At 39.2% G+C, this 17,679-nt stretch overlaps 1 protein-coding gene across 1 annotated transcript in view; it reads left to right on the top strand.

Annotated features, from left to right (window-relative positions):
• Positions 1-14,510, top strand: part of LOC142652292 (uncharacterized) — a 29,605-nt gene extending 15,095 nt beyond the window's left edge. Inside the window, exon 4 of the mRNA XM_075827943.1 lies at positions 13,543-14,510. Coding sequence (XP_075684058.1) covers positions 13,543-13,650 — 108 coding nt within the window. The 3' untranslated portion in view covers positions 13,651-14,510. The remainder of the gene's footprint in view (positions 1-13,542) is intronic.
• Positions 14,511-17,679: the final 3,169 nt, after the last annotated feature.

The following is a 17,679-nucleotide window of genomic DNA, read 5'->3' on the forward strand; positions in this document are numbered from 1 at the left end:
AGGTATGCAACGGTGGAGCAGGTTCTGGTAGGGGGGAGCCTAAGACCCAGAGCAACACTGTAGAACAGGCATCAGCCGACTGTCACTTGGGGTGTTACCCAAATTTGATGGATCACTCGGCGTATTTCACTGTCCCCAGCCCTGGCAAGAATTGGTAGGGCTGATATTACTACCAGAGGCAGTGTGGATCTCTGTAGTTAATGATATAACAGAGGATAGACGATTTATACGCATCACGCACGCTTCAGTGCTCGATGACCCGGCTATGTGCTCAACAATTGTTACTCCGAGTCAATTCCACTTCACAATAATAACACTTACAGGTGAGCAGGGCAGATCCAGCAGATAATTATAACACTTACAAGTGACCAGGGCAGATCTAGCAGATAATAATAATAACAACACTTACAGGTGCCAGGGCAGATCTAGCAGATAATAACACTTACTGGTGATCAGGGCAGATCTAGCAGATAATAATAAGAATTACAGGTGACCAGGGCAGATCTAGCAGATAATAACACTTACTGGTGATCAGGGCAGATCTAGCAGATAATAATAAGAATTACAGGTGACCAGGGCAGATCTAGCAGATAATAATAATAATAACAACACTTACAGGTGCCAGGACAGATCTAGCAGATAATAAAACTTACTGGTGACCAGGGCAAATCTAGCAGATAATAATAAGAATCACAGGTGACCGGGGCAGATCTAGTAGATAATAATAACACTTACAGGTGACCAGGGCAGATCTAGCATATAATAATAACACTTACAGGTGACCGGGGCAGATCTAGTAGATAATAATAGCACTTACAGGTTACCGGGGAAGATCTAGCAGATAATAATAACACTTACAGGTGTCAGGGGCAGATCTAGCAGATAATAATAACCCTTACAGGTTACCGGGGAGATCTAGTACATAGTAATAGCACTTACAGGTGTCCGGGGCAGATCTAGCAGATAATAACACTTACAGGTGACCGGGGAGATCTAGCAGATAATAACAATTACAGGTGACCGGGGAGATGTAACAGATAATAACAATTACAGGTGACCGGCGCTGATATAGAAGATAATAACACTTACAGCTGACCAGGGCAGATCTCACAGATAATGTAATGACAAGGTAGGGAGACAGACAGGTGAGCCCTAATCTACCCGCCACTCAGTCCCTGCCTACTTGCACGGCCCATCCTAGGCGACGGCGTACAACTGGGCGACGGTCCCTACGCTCAATATGTGCACGACAGACAAACAGACAAGGGTACACAGAAGCTAAGGGAAATGGGGCAGTTGCCCACGGCAACACCATGAGAAACAGTCGTAGTGAACAAGCCTAGTCAAACCAGGAGTGCACGAGGTACCAAACGCAGAGCAGGAGCATAGTCAGTAAAGCCAGGGTCAAAATGAAGCAAGGTAAATAATAATAGCAGGAGCAGCAGAGCCAGGAAACAGGACAGAATCACAGGCACAGACAAGCAGTAAATGAAGGTATAAATAGACCGAGGGCGGGAGCTAGAACCCTCTGGCTAGGCTGTGATAGGTTCTCCCACTCCTGAGCCTACCAGCCTGATTGGTAGCAGATCGAGTCACTCTATCAGACCTAGGAGCAGGTGCAGACTGATTAACCACAGGCGTCGACACAGAAGCTGTGTCTGGCAGATCCTTAAGGGTATGTGCACACGTAGTGACCAAAAACGTCTGAAAATCCAGAGCTGTTTTCAAGGGAAAACAGACCCTGCTTTTCAGACGTTTTTTGACCAACTCACATTTTTCGCTGCGTTTTTCGCGCCGTTTTTGCGGCATTTTTTACGTCCGTTTTTGGAGCTGTTTTCATTGGAGTCTATGAGAAAACAGCTCCAAAAACGTCCAAAGAAGTGTCCTGCACTTCTTTTTACGAGGCGTAATTTTACGCGTCGTAATTGCCGTACGACGCGTAAAATTAAGTGTTGTGTGGACAATACAGCGTTCTACACATAGAAAGTAATGGGCAGATGTTTGACGACGTATTTGAGACGTATTTCCAGACGTAAAACGAGGCAAAATACGCCTCGTATACGTCTGAAATTTGGCCGTGTGAACATACCCTCACAGATAATACATAGATGACCTGGGCAGATCTGGCAGATAATAAAAGCACCTACAGGTGATCATGGCAGATCTAGTAAATGATAGCAATTACAGGTGAACGGGGCAGATCTAGCAGATAATAATAATACAGGTGACCAGGGCAGATCTAGCAGATAATTATAGCGCTTACAAGTGACCGGGGCAGATCTAGCCTAGCAGATGAGAAAATGTAATTGTATGGCAGTGTCATGGCATCATATGGCCGTATGTATAAAGTCGCTGAGCTCTTCAGTACAACCCATACTACAACTTACAGGTGACCAAGGCAGATATAGCAGATAATAATAACACTTACAGGTGACCAGGCAGATCCAGCAGATAATAAAAATACTTACAGGTGATCTGGGCAGATCTAGCAGATAATAACAACACCTACAGGTGGTCTGGGCAGATCTAGCAGATAATAATAACAACACTTACAGGTGACCAGGGCATACCTAGCAGATAATAATAACACTTACAGGTGACCGGGGCAGATCTAGCAGATAATAATAACACTTACAGATGACCAGGGCAGATCTAGCAGATAATAACAACACTTACAGGTGACCATGGCAGATCAAGCAGATAATAATAACACTTACAGGTGACCGGGGCAGATCTAGCAGATAATAATAACACTTACAGGTGACTGGGACAGATCTAGCGGATAATAATAACACTTACAGGTGACTGGGCAGATCAAGCAGATAATAACAACACTTACAGGTGACCGGGGCAGATCTAGCAGATAATAATAACACTTACAGGTGACTGGGACAGATCTAGCGGATAATAATAACACTTACAGGTGACCGGGACAGATCTAAGGGTATTTTCACACGGCAGCGTCCATTACGACTGAAATTACAGAGCTGTTTTCAGGAGAAAACAGCTCCTGAATTTCAGACGTAATGGCATTTTGCAGGCGTTTTTCGCAGCGTCCATTACGGGCGTAATTAGAGCTGTTTTTCTATGGAGTCAATGGAAAACGGCTCCAATTACGTCCCAAGAAGTGACAGGCACTTCTTTGATGCGGGCATCTTTTTTACATAAAAAAAATGACCGTCAGTACAGAACATCGTAAAGCCCATTCAAATGAATGGGCAGATGTTTGCCAGCGCATTGAAGCCGTATTTTCGGACGTAATTCGAGGTTAAAACGCCTGAATTATGTCCGTAAATAGGTGTGTGTGAACCCAGCCTAACAGATGAGAAAATTTCAAGGACTGACTTACGGTAAAGGTGACATTCTATGACAGTGCCACGTGTAAAGTCACTGAACTCTTCATTACAACCCATACAACTAGCAATGTCTGTGTAAGAAGATGACATCGCTGTGTGCTTGATTGCTATGCACCTGTTTATAATGGGTGTGGCTGAAACACCTGAACTCTAAATGATGGCTCTAAAGCAAGTTAAAGATTATGGTGCTCGAGATCACTGAAAATATCACCCACAGCTTGAGAAGATCTGTTCTCACTAATCCCAGTCCCATATAATGGGTTGAGGATTGTCGTCATCCCTATAAGGGCTTATTTAGACGAACGTGTAATACGTCCGTGCAATGCTTGTGATTTTCACGTGCCTCGCACGGACCTATGCTAGTCTATGGGGGCAGTGCAGACTGTCCGTGATTTTCACGCAGCGTGAGTCCGCTGCGTAAAACTCACGACATGTCCTATATTTGTGCGTATTTCGCGCATCACGCACCCATTGAAGTCAATGGGTGCGTGAAAACCACGCGCAGCACACGGAAGCACTTCCATGTGACGCGCGTGATTCGCGCAACAGCAGTAAAAAGTATGAATGAAAACAGAAAAGCACCACGTGCTACAAACATCCAAACAGAGTGTCATAATGATGGCGGCCGCGCGAAAATCACTCAGCCGCGCATCATACGGGGGTGACACACGGAGCTGTTATGGACCTTTTGCGCGCGCAAAAAGCCACGTTTTTTGCACGCAAAACGCACACGCTCGTGTGAATCCGGCCTTACTATGACTGTCCACCTAAAAAAAAGGACAACTTCATGCACTGGGCAACAGAAAAGTCTGCACAAAGTCATTGGAAGGGGGACTGAGGTCCCACCACCTACATCCCATTCATTGCAGAGAACAGGTAGTACAAGATACATAAAAACTTGGGGTGATAGGGACGTAGAGTGGTCATTTAACTCCTTAACGCCGAAGGACGGATATATCCGTCCTCCGCAGCTGTTAGTTCGCGCAGGAGGACGGATATATCCGTCCTGCACTTAAACTGTCACCGTGTGTGTTTACACGGTGACAAGTCCCCGGCAACAGCTATCATAGACAGCTGAGTGTCACAGGGAGCCGTCGAGGGACCAATGACAGTGGTCCCCGAACAACGATCGCTGTGATTGGTCAGTCAAATCTGACAGACCAATCGCAGCATGCAAAGGCTGTGAGGCAGGGCAAACAGCTCCGTTCTCCTCATTCCTGTCAGATCGTTGAGGAAAACGGAGCTGTGTGCTTTGGTCTCCTGTGAAAAGTTAAAAAAAAGACATACTGATCACCCCCTGTACCCCATTCACCCCCTCCCCCCACCTTTGTTCTATTATAGTTTCAAATTTCAATCTATATATATATAGTTTAGCGTTTAGTTAGCGTTAGGCATTAGGTAGCGTAAGTTAGGTGTAGGGCGTTAGTTAGGGGGGGCAATTAGTTAGAAATAGTTAGTTAGGGCTAGCCTTAGGTTTATAGTAATAAAATGGCTCAGCGTCTATATTCGGCAGAAGAGGCCTCCGCCATGATCTGCTCGGATACAGCAAGCGCAAGTGAGACTGATGAGCAATTTTTAATTTTGTCATCATCCACTAGCTCTAGTGACGAGGAGCCACAGCCAAGGCGCCGCAGGCACGATTGTCCGCGTAGCACTAGTGCCATTGACCCGGATTGGGTGCCCATGGAGTCATACACCCCGTGTGTTCCAGAATTTAGTTCTGTTACGGGCATCCACATCAGCACCGCGGGGTTTAGGGAGGAGGACTTTTTTAAAATCTTCTTTTCGGAGGAGTTATTACTCCTGATGGTTGAGCAAACCAATTTATATGCTGCTCAATTTATCGCCAGTCACCCCCACATCTTATTACGCCAAAAATAGCGTGTGGCGCCCGGTAGCTGTGGCAGACATTTGAAAATTTTGGGGCCTCCTATTAAATATGGGTTTAGTTAAGAAACCCACGATTAGGTCCTATTGGACATCTGATGTCCTGTACGACACCCCTCTGTACCGAGAGGTAATGACGAGGCAGCGCTTTGAGAACATACTGCGCTTCCTTCATTTTGTTGACAACACGCTTTGCCCACCCCGCAGTGACCCCAGCCATGACCGGCTTTTTAAGATTAGGCCACTAATACATTTTTTAAATGGGAAGTTTGCGGAGACATAAACCCCCGAAAAAAATACTGCCGTGGATGAGTCTCTGGTCCTTTTCAAAGGCCTCCTACAATTCAGGCAATATTTGCCAAACAAGAGGGCCCGATTTGGGTTAAAAATTTATAAATTGTGTGAAAGCGACTCGGGTTACACTCATAAATTCAGAGTGTATGACGGGAAAGACTGCCAAATTGTCCCTCCAGAATGCCCCCCTTCACTCTACACAGCAGTGGAAAAATCGTCTGGGACCTTTTGCACCCTCTTTTGGATAAGAGGTACAATTTGTATGTGCATCATTTCTACACTAGCGTACCCCTCTTCAGGTGCCCGTCTGCAAAAAAAAACAGTGGCCTGTGGCACCATACGCAGAAATCAAAAAGGTCTGCCAAAGTCCCTAATAAATCAAAAATTAAAACCTGGGGAAATCAGGGGACTTTGCAATGAGGACTTGCTGCTTGGAAAATTCCGTGACAAGAGGGATGTCCTGATGCTCACATCCATTCACCCGGACAGCGGCAGCCGCATTCCTGTACGTGGGGCAAGTCATACCGTCTGTAAGCCTGGGTGCATACTGGACTACAATAACTACATGGGTGGGGTGGACCTTGCAGACCAGATGCTGCCGCACTACAGCGCTGTCCGGAAATCCCGATATGGTACAAAAAACTGGCCGTTCACCTCATCCAAGTGTCCCTATATAATTCCGTTGTCATTTTTAGAAAGGCGGGGAACCAGGGATCCTATCTTCACTATCAAGAAAGAGTCATTAAAAATCTTATATTTGGAGACCAGACCCGGGGGAGGGGAGGGGTGGCATCATCTAGCCAAGCCAGCAGAATTGTCCCAGGACAACATTTCCCATCCGAAGTGCCCCCTACTGCCAAAAAAAAAGCCGACCCCAAAAGAAATGTCGCGTATGTGCTAAGAATGGAATACGGAGGGAAAGCAGTTATTAGTGCGACACCTGCCCAGAGAAACCAGGACTCTGAATTAGGGAATGTTTCCGCGTGTACCATACATCCCTAAATTGATCATTTGAATTAAAACATTTTTTAACCCTTTTATTCATTTTCGTGACCATTTTAGCAATCCATTGATTTTTTTTTCACTTCACTTTTTATTATACTATAGCCCACATATAAACTGGAAGGCAAGAAAGAATCCAAAATAACAAAAAAAAATTCTCACTACACCCCTAGATGAATACCATTAGGGAAAGATCCCCCACCCCAAAAAAATTCTCACTATACCCCTAGATGAATACCATTAGGGAAAGATCCCCCACCCCAAAAAAAATTCTCACTACACCCCTAGATGAATACCTTGGGGAATGTAGTTTTCAAAATGGGGTCAGTTTTGGGGGTGTTACATCGTTCTGAAAGCTCAAATCCTTTGTAAAGAAGGAGTGAGGCCTATAAGTCATTCAAGCTAAAATTATGGCTAAAAGCCTCCGAGTGCTCCCTTCCTTTTGGGCCCTGCCGTGTGTCCAGGCCACGCATTAGGGCCACAATGGGGGTATTTTTGAAAACAGCAGAAACAGGGTGATAGATTTTGGGGTGTGTTTCTTCATTCCCATGATCGCTTTACAAAGAAATCTGCGTTTAAAATGATACATTTGTAAAAAATTTAAATTATATTTTTTTACACCTGCATTGCATGAATTCCTACAAAAAAACTGTGGGGTCAAAATACTTACAACACCCCTTAATAAATACCTGAAGGGGTGTAGTTTTCAAAATGAGGTCATTTATGGGGGTTTCCATCATTCTGACACCTATGAATCTCATGAAACCTGGCTTGGTGCAGGAAAACAAAATGTACTTCAAAATTTATAAAATTATTATTACATTTGTAAGTCTTCTAAATTGCTCAAAATTGTAAATTTTTTTTTAAAAAGTGCAGCCAAAATGGAGTTAAGAGATGGAAATATGTATTTAATAAAAAAAATTGTACAGTATGTGTGTACATATGTGACATATCGCAGTTCAAACTAGGGAAAAATGAAAATTTTTACAAAATGTCTTCAAATTTTGCATTTTTTAAATAGATTTACGCAAATCGTATCAGTCTACTTTTACCACTAAAATAAAGTACAACGTGTGACGAAAAAACAATGTCAGAATTACTTGGATATTCAAAACTATTGCAGAGTTTATTCTCTGATAAAGTCAGACATACCAGATTTTCAAAATCTGGCTTAGTCACGGTGACAAACAGGCCCGGTCATTAAGGGGTTAATATTGCTGCACCTGGGTTATGTATGTTTACACACTGCAAAAATAAATCCAAAATCAGAGTTCCAATGGTCGGAACCAAAGGTTTCACTACCACGGACATCACAAGGGACATTAATGGACATTTCTTCATTTTGCGTCTTCCTGAACAATAATCGTTATGGCCGTGGTTATCGTAATGTAAGGAGATTCCTCTATTATTACATGATGTCTGTCCTTGTATTACCATCGGATCAATACTGCGTTATCATCAAACCACTGAGCGGCAGGAACATTTATTCTTCATACACATCTCATAGTTTATTAGAAACATAAGATTAGAAATCCTGGAGCTCCACATCCATTTCCTATAATAAGAGTTTATTAGGTAAGTGCGCTCCAAGCAGTAGTAAGTAATAAATTGTACTGACCACTAGGTGGCAGCATTACCCTGAAATAATACTGTACCGCAAAACAAGGAAAAGTTACAGTTACACCTGAAAAGATATGAGAGAGAGAACAACTTCCAAGTTCATTTTTCCAATCTCTGTGGTATAATTTTGCCCAATTGTCAAATCATTTATTTCTGCCCCTAATAGTACATAGTGGTATATAGGGGCAGTATTATAGTAGGTATATTCTTGTATATAGGAGGCAGTATTATAGTAGTTATATTCTTGTATATAGGGGCAGTATTATAGTAGTTATATTCTTGTATATAGGGGGCAGTATTATAGTCATTATATTCTTGTATATAGGAGCAGTATTATAGTAGTTATATTCTTGTATATAGGAGCAGTATTATAGTAGTTATATTCTTGTATATAGGGGCAGTATTATAGTAGTTATATTCTTGTATATAGGGGCAGTATTATAGTAGGTATATTCTTGTATATAGGAGGCAGTATTATAGTAGTTATATTCTTGTATATAGGAGCAGTATTATAGTAGTTATATTCTTGTATATAGGGGCAGTATTATAGTAGTTATATTCTTGTATATAGGGGCAGTATTATAGTAGGTATATTCTTGTATATAGGGGGCTGTATTATAGTAGTTATATTCTTGTATATAGGGGCAGTATTATAGTAGTTATATTCTTGTATATAGGGGTAGTATTATAGTAGTTATATTCTTGTATATAGGGGGTAGTATTATAGTAGTTATATTCTTGTATATAGGGGGCAGTATTATAGTAGTTATATTCTTGTATATAGGGGGCTGTATTATAGTAGTTATATTCTTGTATATAGGGGCAGTATTATAGTAGTTATATTCTTGTATATAGGGGTAGTATTATAGTAGTTATATTCTTGTATACAGGGGCAGTATTATAGTAGTTATATTCTTGTATATAGGGGGCAGTATTATAGTAGTTATATTCTTGTATATAGGGGCAGTATTATAGTAGTTATATTCTTGTATATAGGAGCAGTATTATAGTAGTTATATTCTTGTATATAGGGGCAGTATTATAGTAGTTATATTCTTGTATATAGGGGAAGTATTATAGTAGGTATATTCTTGTATATAGGAGGCAGTATTATAGTAGTTATATTCTTGTATATAGGGGCAGTATTATAGTAGTTATATTCTTGTATATAGGGGGCAGTATTATAGTAGTTATATTCTTGTATATGGGGGCAGTATTATAGTAGTTATATTCTTGTATATAGTGGGCAGTATTATAGTAGTTATATTCTTGTATATAGGGGCAGTATTATAGTAGTTATATTCTTATATATAGGGGCAGTATTATAGTAGTTATATTCTTGTATATAGGGGGCAGTATTATAGTAGTTATATTCTTGTATATGGGGGCAGTATTATAGTAGTTATATTCTTGTATATAGTGGGCAGTATTATAGTAGTTATATTCTTGTATATAGGGGCAGTATTATAGTAGTTATATTCTTGTATATAGGGGCAGTATTATAGTAGTTATATTCTTGTATATAGGGGGCAGTATTATAGTAGTTATATTCTTGTATATAGGAGCAGTATTATGGTAGTTATATTCTTGTATATGGGGGCAGTATTATAGTAGTTATATTCTTGTATATAGGGGCAGTATTATAGTAGTTATATTCTTGTATATAGGAGCAGTATTATAGTAGTTATATTCTTGTATATAGGGGCAGTATTATAGTAGTTATATTCTTGTATATAGGGGCAGTATTATAGTAGTTATATTCTTGTATATAGGGGCAGTATTATAGTAGTTATATTCTTGTATATAGGGGCAGTGTTATAGTAGTTATATTCTTGTATATAGGGGGCAGTATTATAGTAGTTATATTCTTGTATATAGGAGCAGTATTATAGTAGTTATATTCTTGTATATAGGAGCAGTATTATAGTAGTTATATTCTTGTATATAGGAGCAGTATTATAGTAGTTATATTCTTGTATATAGGGGCAGTATTGTAGTTATATTCTTGTATATAGGGGGCAGTATTATAGTAGTTATATTCTTGTATAAAGAGGGCAGTATTATAGTAGTTATATTCTTGTATATAGGGGGCAGTGTTATAGTAGTTATATTCTTGTATATAGGGGGCAGTATTATAGTAGTTATATTCTTGTATATAGGAGCAGTATTATAGTAGTTATATTCTTGTATATAGGAGCAGTATTATAGTAGTTATATTCTTGTATATAGGCGCAGTATTATAGTAGTTATATTCTTGTATATAGGGGCAGTATTATAGTAGTTATATTCTTGTATATAGGGGGCAGTATTATAGTAGTTATATTCTTGTATATAGTGGGCAGTATTATAGTAGTTATATTCTTGTATATAGGAGCAGTATTATAGTAGTTATATTCTTGTATATAGGGGCAGTATTATAGTAGTTATATTCTTGTATATAGGGGCAGTATTATAGTAGGTATATTCTTGTATATAGGAGGCAGTATTATAGTAGTTATATTCTTGTATATGGGGGCAGTATTATAGTAGTTATATTCTTGTATATAGGAGTAGTATTATAGTAGTTATATTCTTGTATATAGGGGCAGTATTATAGTAGTTATATTCCTGTATATAGGGGGCAGTATTATAGTAGTTATATTCTTGTATATAGGGGGCAGTATTATAGTAGTTATATTCTTGTATATAGGAGCAGTATTATAGTAGTTATATTCTTGTATATAGGAGCAGTATTATAGTAGTTATATTCTTGTATATAGGGGCAGTAATATAGTAGTTATATTCTTGTATATAGAGGGCAGTATTATAGTAGTTATATTCTTGTATATAGGGGGCAGTATTATAGTAGTTATATTCTTGTATATAGGGAGCAGTATTATAGTAGTTATATTCTTGTATATAGAGGGCAGTATTATAGTAGTTATATTCTTGTATATAGGGTCAGTATTATAGTAGTTATATACTTGTATATAGGGAGCAGTATTATAGTAGTTATATACTTGTATAAAGGGAGCAGTATTATAGTAGTTATATTCTTGTATATAGTGGCAGTATTATAGTAGTTATATTCTTGTATATAGGAGCAGTATTATAGTAGTTATATTCTTGGATATAGAGGAAAGTATTATAGTAGTTATATTCTTGTATATAGAGGCAGTATTATAGCAGTTATATTCTTGTATATAGGAGCAGTATTATAGTAGTTATATTCTTGTATATAGGAGTAGTATTATAGTAGTTATATTCTTGTATATATGAGGCAGTATTATAGTAGTTATATTCTTGTATATAGGGGGCAGTATTATAGCAGTTATATTCTTGTATATAGGAGCAGTATTATAGTAGTCATATTCTTGTATATAGGAGCAGTATTATAGTAGTTATATTCTTGTATATAGGGGGCAGTATTATAGTAGTTATATTCTTGTATATAGGAGCAGTATTATAGTAGTTATATTCTTGTATATAGGAGCAGTATTATAGTAGTTATATTCTTGTATATAGGAGCAGTATTATAGTAGTTATATTCTTGTATATAGGGGGCAGTATTATAGTAGTTATATTCTTGTATATAGAGGCAGTATTATAGTAGTTATATTCTTGTATATAGGGGCAGTATTATAGTAGTTATATACTTGTATATAGGAGGCAGTATTATAGTAGTTATATTCTTGTATATAGGGGGCAGTATTATAGTAGTTATATTCTTGTATATAGGAGCAGTATTATAGTAGTTATATTCTTGTATATAGGGGGCAGTATTATAGTAGTTATATTCTTGTATATAGGAGCAGTATTATAGTAGTTATATTCTTGTATATAGGAGCAGTATTATAGTAGTTATATTCTTGTATATAGGGGGCAGTATTATAGAAGTTATATTCTTGTACATTTATAATGGAACATCATAAAAGCTCCTGGAGGTGTCCCAATACTTTTCTCCATATAATGTGTATAAACAGAGACTGCACTAGTTACAGTAAGAAGATGTATCTGAGGTGTTTTATAACTTCGAGAGGAGGACGCGTTGTGTAAAAAAGTAAAAGCATTCCTTTACAATAATAAATTGCAATCAGCCGCAATCATGTGACACCATAAATGTCATAGTTAAAAAAACGCAACAAAATGAGTAACCTATTTCTATAGTTCTGTGCGACTTTGCAGTTTTGAAAATGTAAAAAAATAATATTTCAATAACATATATAGACTTTTATTTTAAGAAAGTGAGGAAAAAAAAAGACCTAAAATTCTTTGCATAGATTAAGAATTAAAATAATAAGCAACCTTCCAAAAATGTACTCTTTCATAGTGTGCGTTTTGCGCGCGCAAAAACGCAGCGTTTATTGCGTGTTGCAGTTCCGTGTGCCATCAGTACGTGCTGCGTGATTTTCATGCTTATAACACGCGGTTTTGAAGTTTAGAGAAATAAATGAAGGAAGTGCTTCTATTTTTTCCTTCATTTCTTTATCTACTGTTGCGCAAATGACGCGCGTCTCACGGAAGTGGTTCCGTGCCGTGCGCGATTATCACGCACCCATTGAATTCAATGGGTGCGTGATGCGCGAAAAACAGCCAAGTATAGGACATGTTGTGAGTTTTACGCAGCGGACACACGCTGCGTGAAAATCACGGACTGTCTGAACGGCCCCATTCACTCGTGACGCGTGTGACGCGCGTGATTTTGACGCACGTAATATACGTTCATGTGAATAAGGCTTAAAACTCATTTTTTTATTTCTTTTCTGTTGTGTTGTTGTGTGTTGCAGAGTGTTGGGTGTGAGTCGGAAGAGAACATTGTTTTATATAGATATGTAATGTGAAATTTGTAGAACTAAAATTTGCATTGGAATAAAAAACAAATTAAATTTTTACCCCTTCAGTTTCCCGTTGAGTTGTTTTTCCAGAGACTGTTGGGAAGTAGTGAATGAATTTCAGGTTTTCACTTTTCTCTCAATGAGTCTATGGGGTGGAGCTTCAGTCAGGGCTTTAACCACTCCTGTTAACTGTTGTGAATGAGAGGTCACCTGACAGGCCAATCAGCTGTCAGCATGTAGCGGAATCTGTGATATGATTTATTCCAAGAGGGCTCAATGAATAATCATGAGCAGTCATTTCGAATAAAATAAAAAGTTTAATCAAAAAGAAAATAGAAAAATATATAATAAAAAAAAGACCAAAATATAGTAAAGAATTAAGTTATTATATTCTTCTGAAAGGAATGTTCCAAAATATTCATCGCTAAAAATATGTCCACCTTTGTGATTAGATTCTAGCCAATGAACAGTGGGTCAGTACACATAATGACGGCCTGTTGTCCGCAATCGGTACAAGAATGACTTATTACTTTCAGTGAAAATCCTAATTCATTATTTTTATTCCTCAGACCTGTCTCCTGCTCGCTCAAGACATTCCGGTTAAAGATGTGACTTTGTCCTGGGCGCAGAATAAGACATTCCTTCCATGCGGCACCGTAGGGGGAATTGCATTTTAGAGTGGACATCTGTTCGCCATTCCTTAGAGCTCATTCTTCTGTCTAGATATATTCTGCCACGGTCTTAGAGAGTTACCAGCGCAAAACAGGGGCAGCCATTGTGAGCATTAGAGGGGTTTTTATTAGGATGAGAATTATACAGCTGCTTTCTCCAAAGAAATAGCGCCACATCTGTGCATAGGTTGTGCCTGGTACTGCAACTCAGCATCATTGAAGTGAATGGGGCTGATCTGAAATACAACACAATATGTGGACAGGTGTGGCACGTTTTAGGAAGAAAGCAGCCATGTTTTTATAATCCTAGACAACCCCTTTAAGCAACCTTTACTCGACATCTACAAACAGCAGAGCTACTAATATTTACTGTATATACTTGGTTTATGTGAGTCTGACCGATCCTGAGAATGTGGTGGGTGATCATGTGCTGTCATTCTCTTTTAATTGTGTTTCCATGTGTGGTTGGTGGGATTCAGACCCTTGGGACTCCCACCGATTAGCTGATGTATGGGGCCACGGCACTCGCTGGAGCTCCATTACGCCTTCACTGGAGTAGTCAACACCGCGCTGTCCACGTCCGTGATCTTGTGTCTGGTACTGCAGCTCAGTCCCATCAAGTGAAATCCCGAAGAATCCCTAAAAAGTGGATGAAAGATATGCAAACTGCAGATAAAGCTCAGACTTTTGGGAGATGGTGCACCCTATTCTCGAAACTGGTCAGATGTGGTCAAACTTCCAAAAATCATAGTTTTATGGCATATTGATTGATATGAAGAATACCCACATAAACAAATTGCGAAGAAAATAGATTAAAATGGAAAAAAATAACAATTTCTTTGAGCACAAACACAAAAAAAAATAATTATCTGAATGTAAATAAATCTTATATTGGGTCATCAAAAAAAAATAAAAAATTTCTTACCCAGCGCTGGGGATAGTAATAACACTTACAGGTGACCACGGCAGATCTAGCAGATAATAATAACAATTACAGGTGAATGGGCAGATCTAGCAGATAATAATAACACAGGTTACCGGGGCAGATCTAGCAGATAATAATAACACTTACAGATGACCGGGCAGATCTAGCAGATAATAATAACAACACTTACATGTGACCGTGGCAGATCTAGCAGATAATAATAACACTTACAGGTGACTGGGCAGATCTAGCAGATAATAATAACACTTACAGGTGACTGGGCAGATCTAGCAGATAATAATAACACAGGTTACCGGGGCAGATCTAGCAGATAATAATAACACTTACAGATGACCAGGCAGATCTAGCAGATAATAATAACACAGGTTACCGGGGCAGATCTAGCAGATAATAATAACAATTACAGGTGACTGGGCAGATCTAGCAGATAATAATAACACTTACAGGTGACTGGGCAGATATAGCAGATAATAATAACACAGGTTACCGGGCAGATCTAGCAGATAATAATAACACTTACAGATGACCGGGCAGATCTAGCAGATAATAATAACACAGGTTACCGGGGCAGATCTAGCAGATAATAATAACAATTACAGGTGACTGGGCAGATCTAGCAGATAATAATAACACTTACAGGTGACTGGGCAGATATAGCAGATAATAATAACACAGGTTACCGGGGCAGATCTAGCAGATAATAATAACACTTACAGATGACCGGGCAGATCTAGCAGATAATAATAACACAGGTTACCGGGGCAGATCTAGCAGATAATAATAACAATTACAGGTGACTGGGCAGATCTAGCAGATAATAATAACACTTACAGGTGACTGGGCAGATATAGCAGATAATAATAACACTTACAGGTGACTGGGCAGATCTAGCAGATAATAATAACACTTACAGGTGACTGGGCAGATCTAGCAGATAATAATAACACAGGTTACCGGGGCAGATCTAGCAGATAATAATAACACTTACAGATGACCAGGCAGATCTAGCAGATAATAATAACACAGGTTACCGGGGCAGATCTAGCAGATAATAATAACAATTACAGGTGACTGGGCAGATCTAGCAGATAATAATAACACTTACAGGTGACTGGGCAGATATAGCAGATAATAATAACACAGGTTACCGGGCAGATCTAGCAGATAATAATAACACTTACAGATGACCGGGCAGATCTAGCAGATAATAATAACACAGGTTACCGGGGCAGATCTAGCAGATAATAATAACAATTACAGGTGACTGGGCAGATCTAGCAGATAATAATAACACTTACAGGTGACTGGGCAGATATAGCAGATAATAATAACACAGGTTACCGGGGCAGATCTAGCAGATAATAATAACACTTACAGATGACCGGGCAGATCTAGCAGATAATAATAACACAGGTTACCGGGGCAGATCTAGCAGATAATAATAACAATTACAGGTGACTGGGCAGATCTAGCAGATAATAATAACACTTACAGGTGACTGGGCAGATATAGCAGATAATAATAACACAGGTTACCGGGGCAGATCTAGCAGATAATAATAACACTTACAGATGACCGGGCAGATCTAGCAGATAATAATAACAACACTTACATGTGACCGTGGCAGATCTAGCAGATAATAATAACACTTACAGGTGACTGGGCAGATCTAGCAGATAATAATAACACTTACAGGTGACTGGGCAGATATAGCAGATAATAATAACACTTACAGGTGACCGAGGCAGATCTAGCAGATAATAATAACACAGGTTACCGGGGCAGATCTAGCAGATAATAATAACACTTACAGATGACCAGGGCAGATCTAGCAGATAATAATAACAATTACAGGTGACTGGGCAGATCTAGCAGATAATAATAACACTTACAGGTGACTGGGCAGATATAGCAGATAATAATAACACAGGTTACCGGGGCAGATCTAGCAGATAATAATAACACTTACAGATGACCAGGCAGATCTAGCAGATAATAATAACACTTACAGGTGACCGGGCACATATAGCAGATAATAATAACACAGGTTACCGGGCAGATCTAGCAGATAATAATAACACTTACAGATGACCAGGGCAGATCTAGCAGATAATAATAACACTTACAGATGACCAGGGCAGATCTAGCAGATAATAAGAGCACTTACAGGTGACCACAGCAGATCTAGCAGATAATAATAACACTTACAGGTGACCACGGCAGATCTAGCAGATAATAATAACACTTACAGATGACCAGGGCAGATCTAGCAGATAATAAGAGCACTTACAGGTGACCACAGCAGATCTAGCAGATAATAATAACACTTACAGGTGACCACGGCAGATCTAGCAGATAATAATAACACTTAGGGTATGTTCAGACGCTAGACTAAAAACGTCTGAAAATACGGAGATGTTTTCAGCGAAAACAGCTCCTGATTTTCAGACGTTTTCATAGCAACTCGCGTTTTTCATGGCGTATTTTACGGCCGTTTTTGGAGCTGTTTTTCAATGGAGTCAATGAAAAACGCCTCCAAAAAACGTCCCAAGAAAGGCCCTGCACTTCTTTTGACGCGCCGTCATTTTACGCGCCGTATTTTGACAACGACGCGTAAAATTACGCCTCGTGGGAACAGAACATCGTAAAACCCATTGAAAGCAGTGAGCAGATGTTTGTAGGAGTAATGGAGCCGCTTTTTCAGGTATAATTCGAGGCGTAAAACGCCCGAATTACGTCTGAAACCACTGCGTCTGAATATACCCTTACAGGTGACCATGGCAGATCTAGCAGATAATAGAATTTACAGGTGACTAGGGCAGATATAGCAGATAATAATAGTACTTACACGTGACCAGGGCAGATCTAGCAGATAATAATAACACTTACAGGTGACCGGGCAGAACTAGCAGATAATAATAACACTTACAGGTGACCAGGGTATATCTAGCAGAAAATAATAACACTTACAGGTGACAGGGCAAATCTATCAGATAATAATATAATTTACAGGGGACTGGGGAAGATCTAGCAGGTAATAATAACAACACTTACAGGTGACCGGGGCAGATCTAGCAGATAAGAATAGC

This window comes from Rhinoderma darwinii, chromosome 5 (genome assembly GCF_050947455.1).
Source record: "Rhinoderma darwinii isolate aRhiDar2 chromosome 5, aRhiDar2.hap1, whole genome shotgun sequence".
Lineage (NCBI taxonomy): Eukaryota > Metazoa > Chordata > Amphibia > Anura > Rhinodermatidae > Rhinoderma > Rhinoderma darwinii.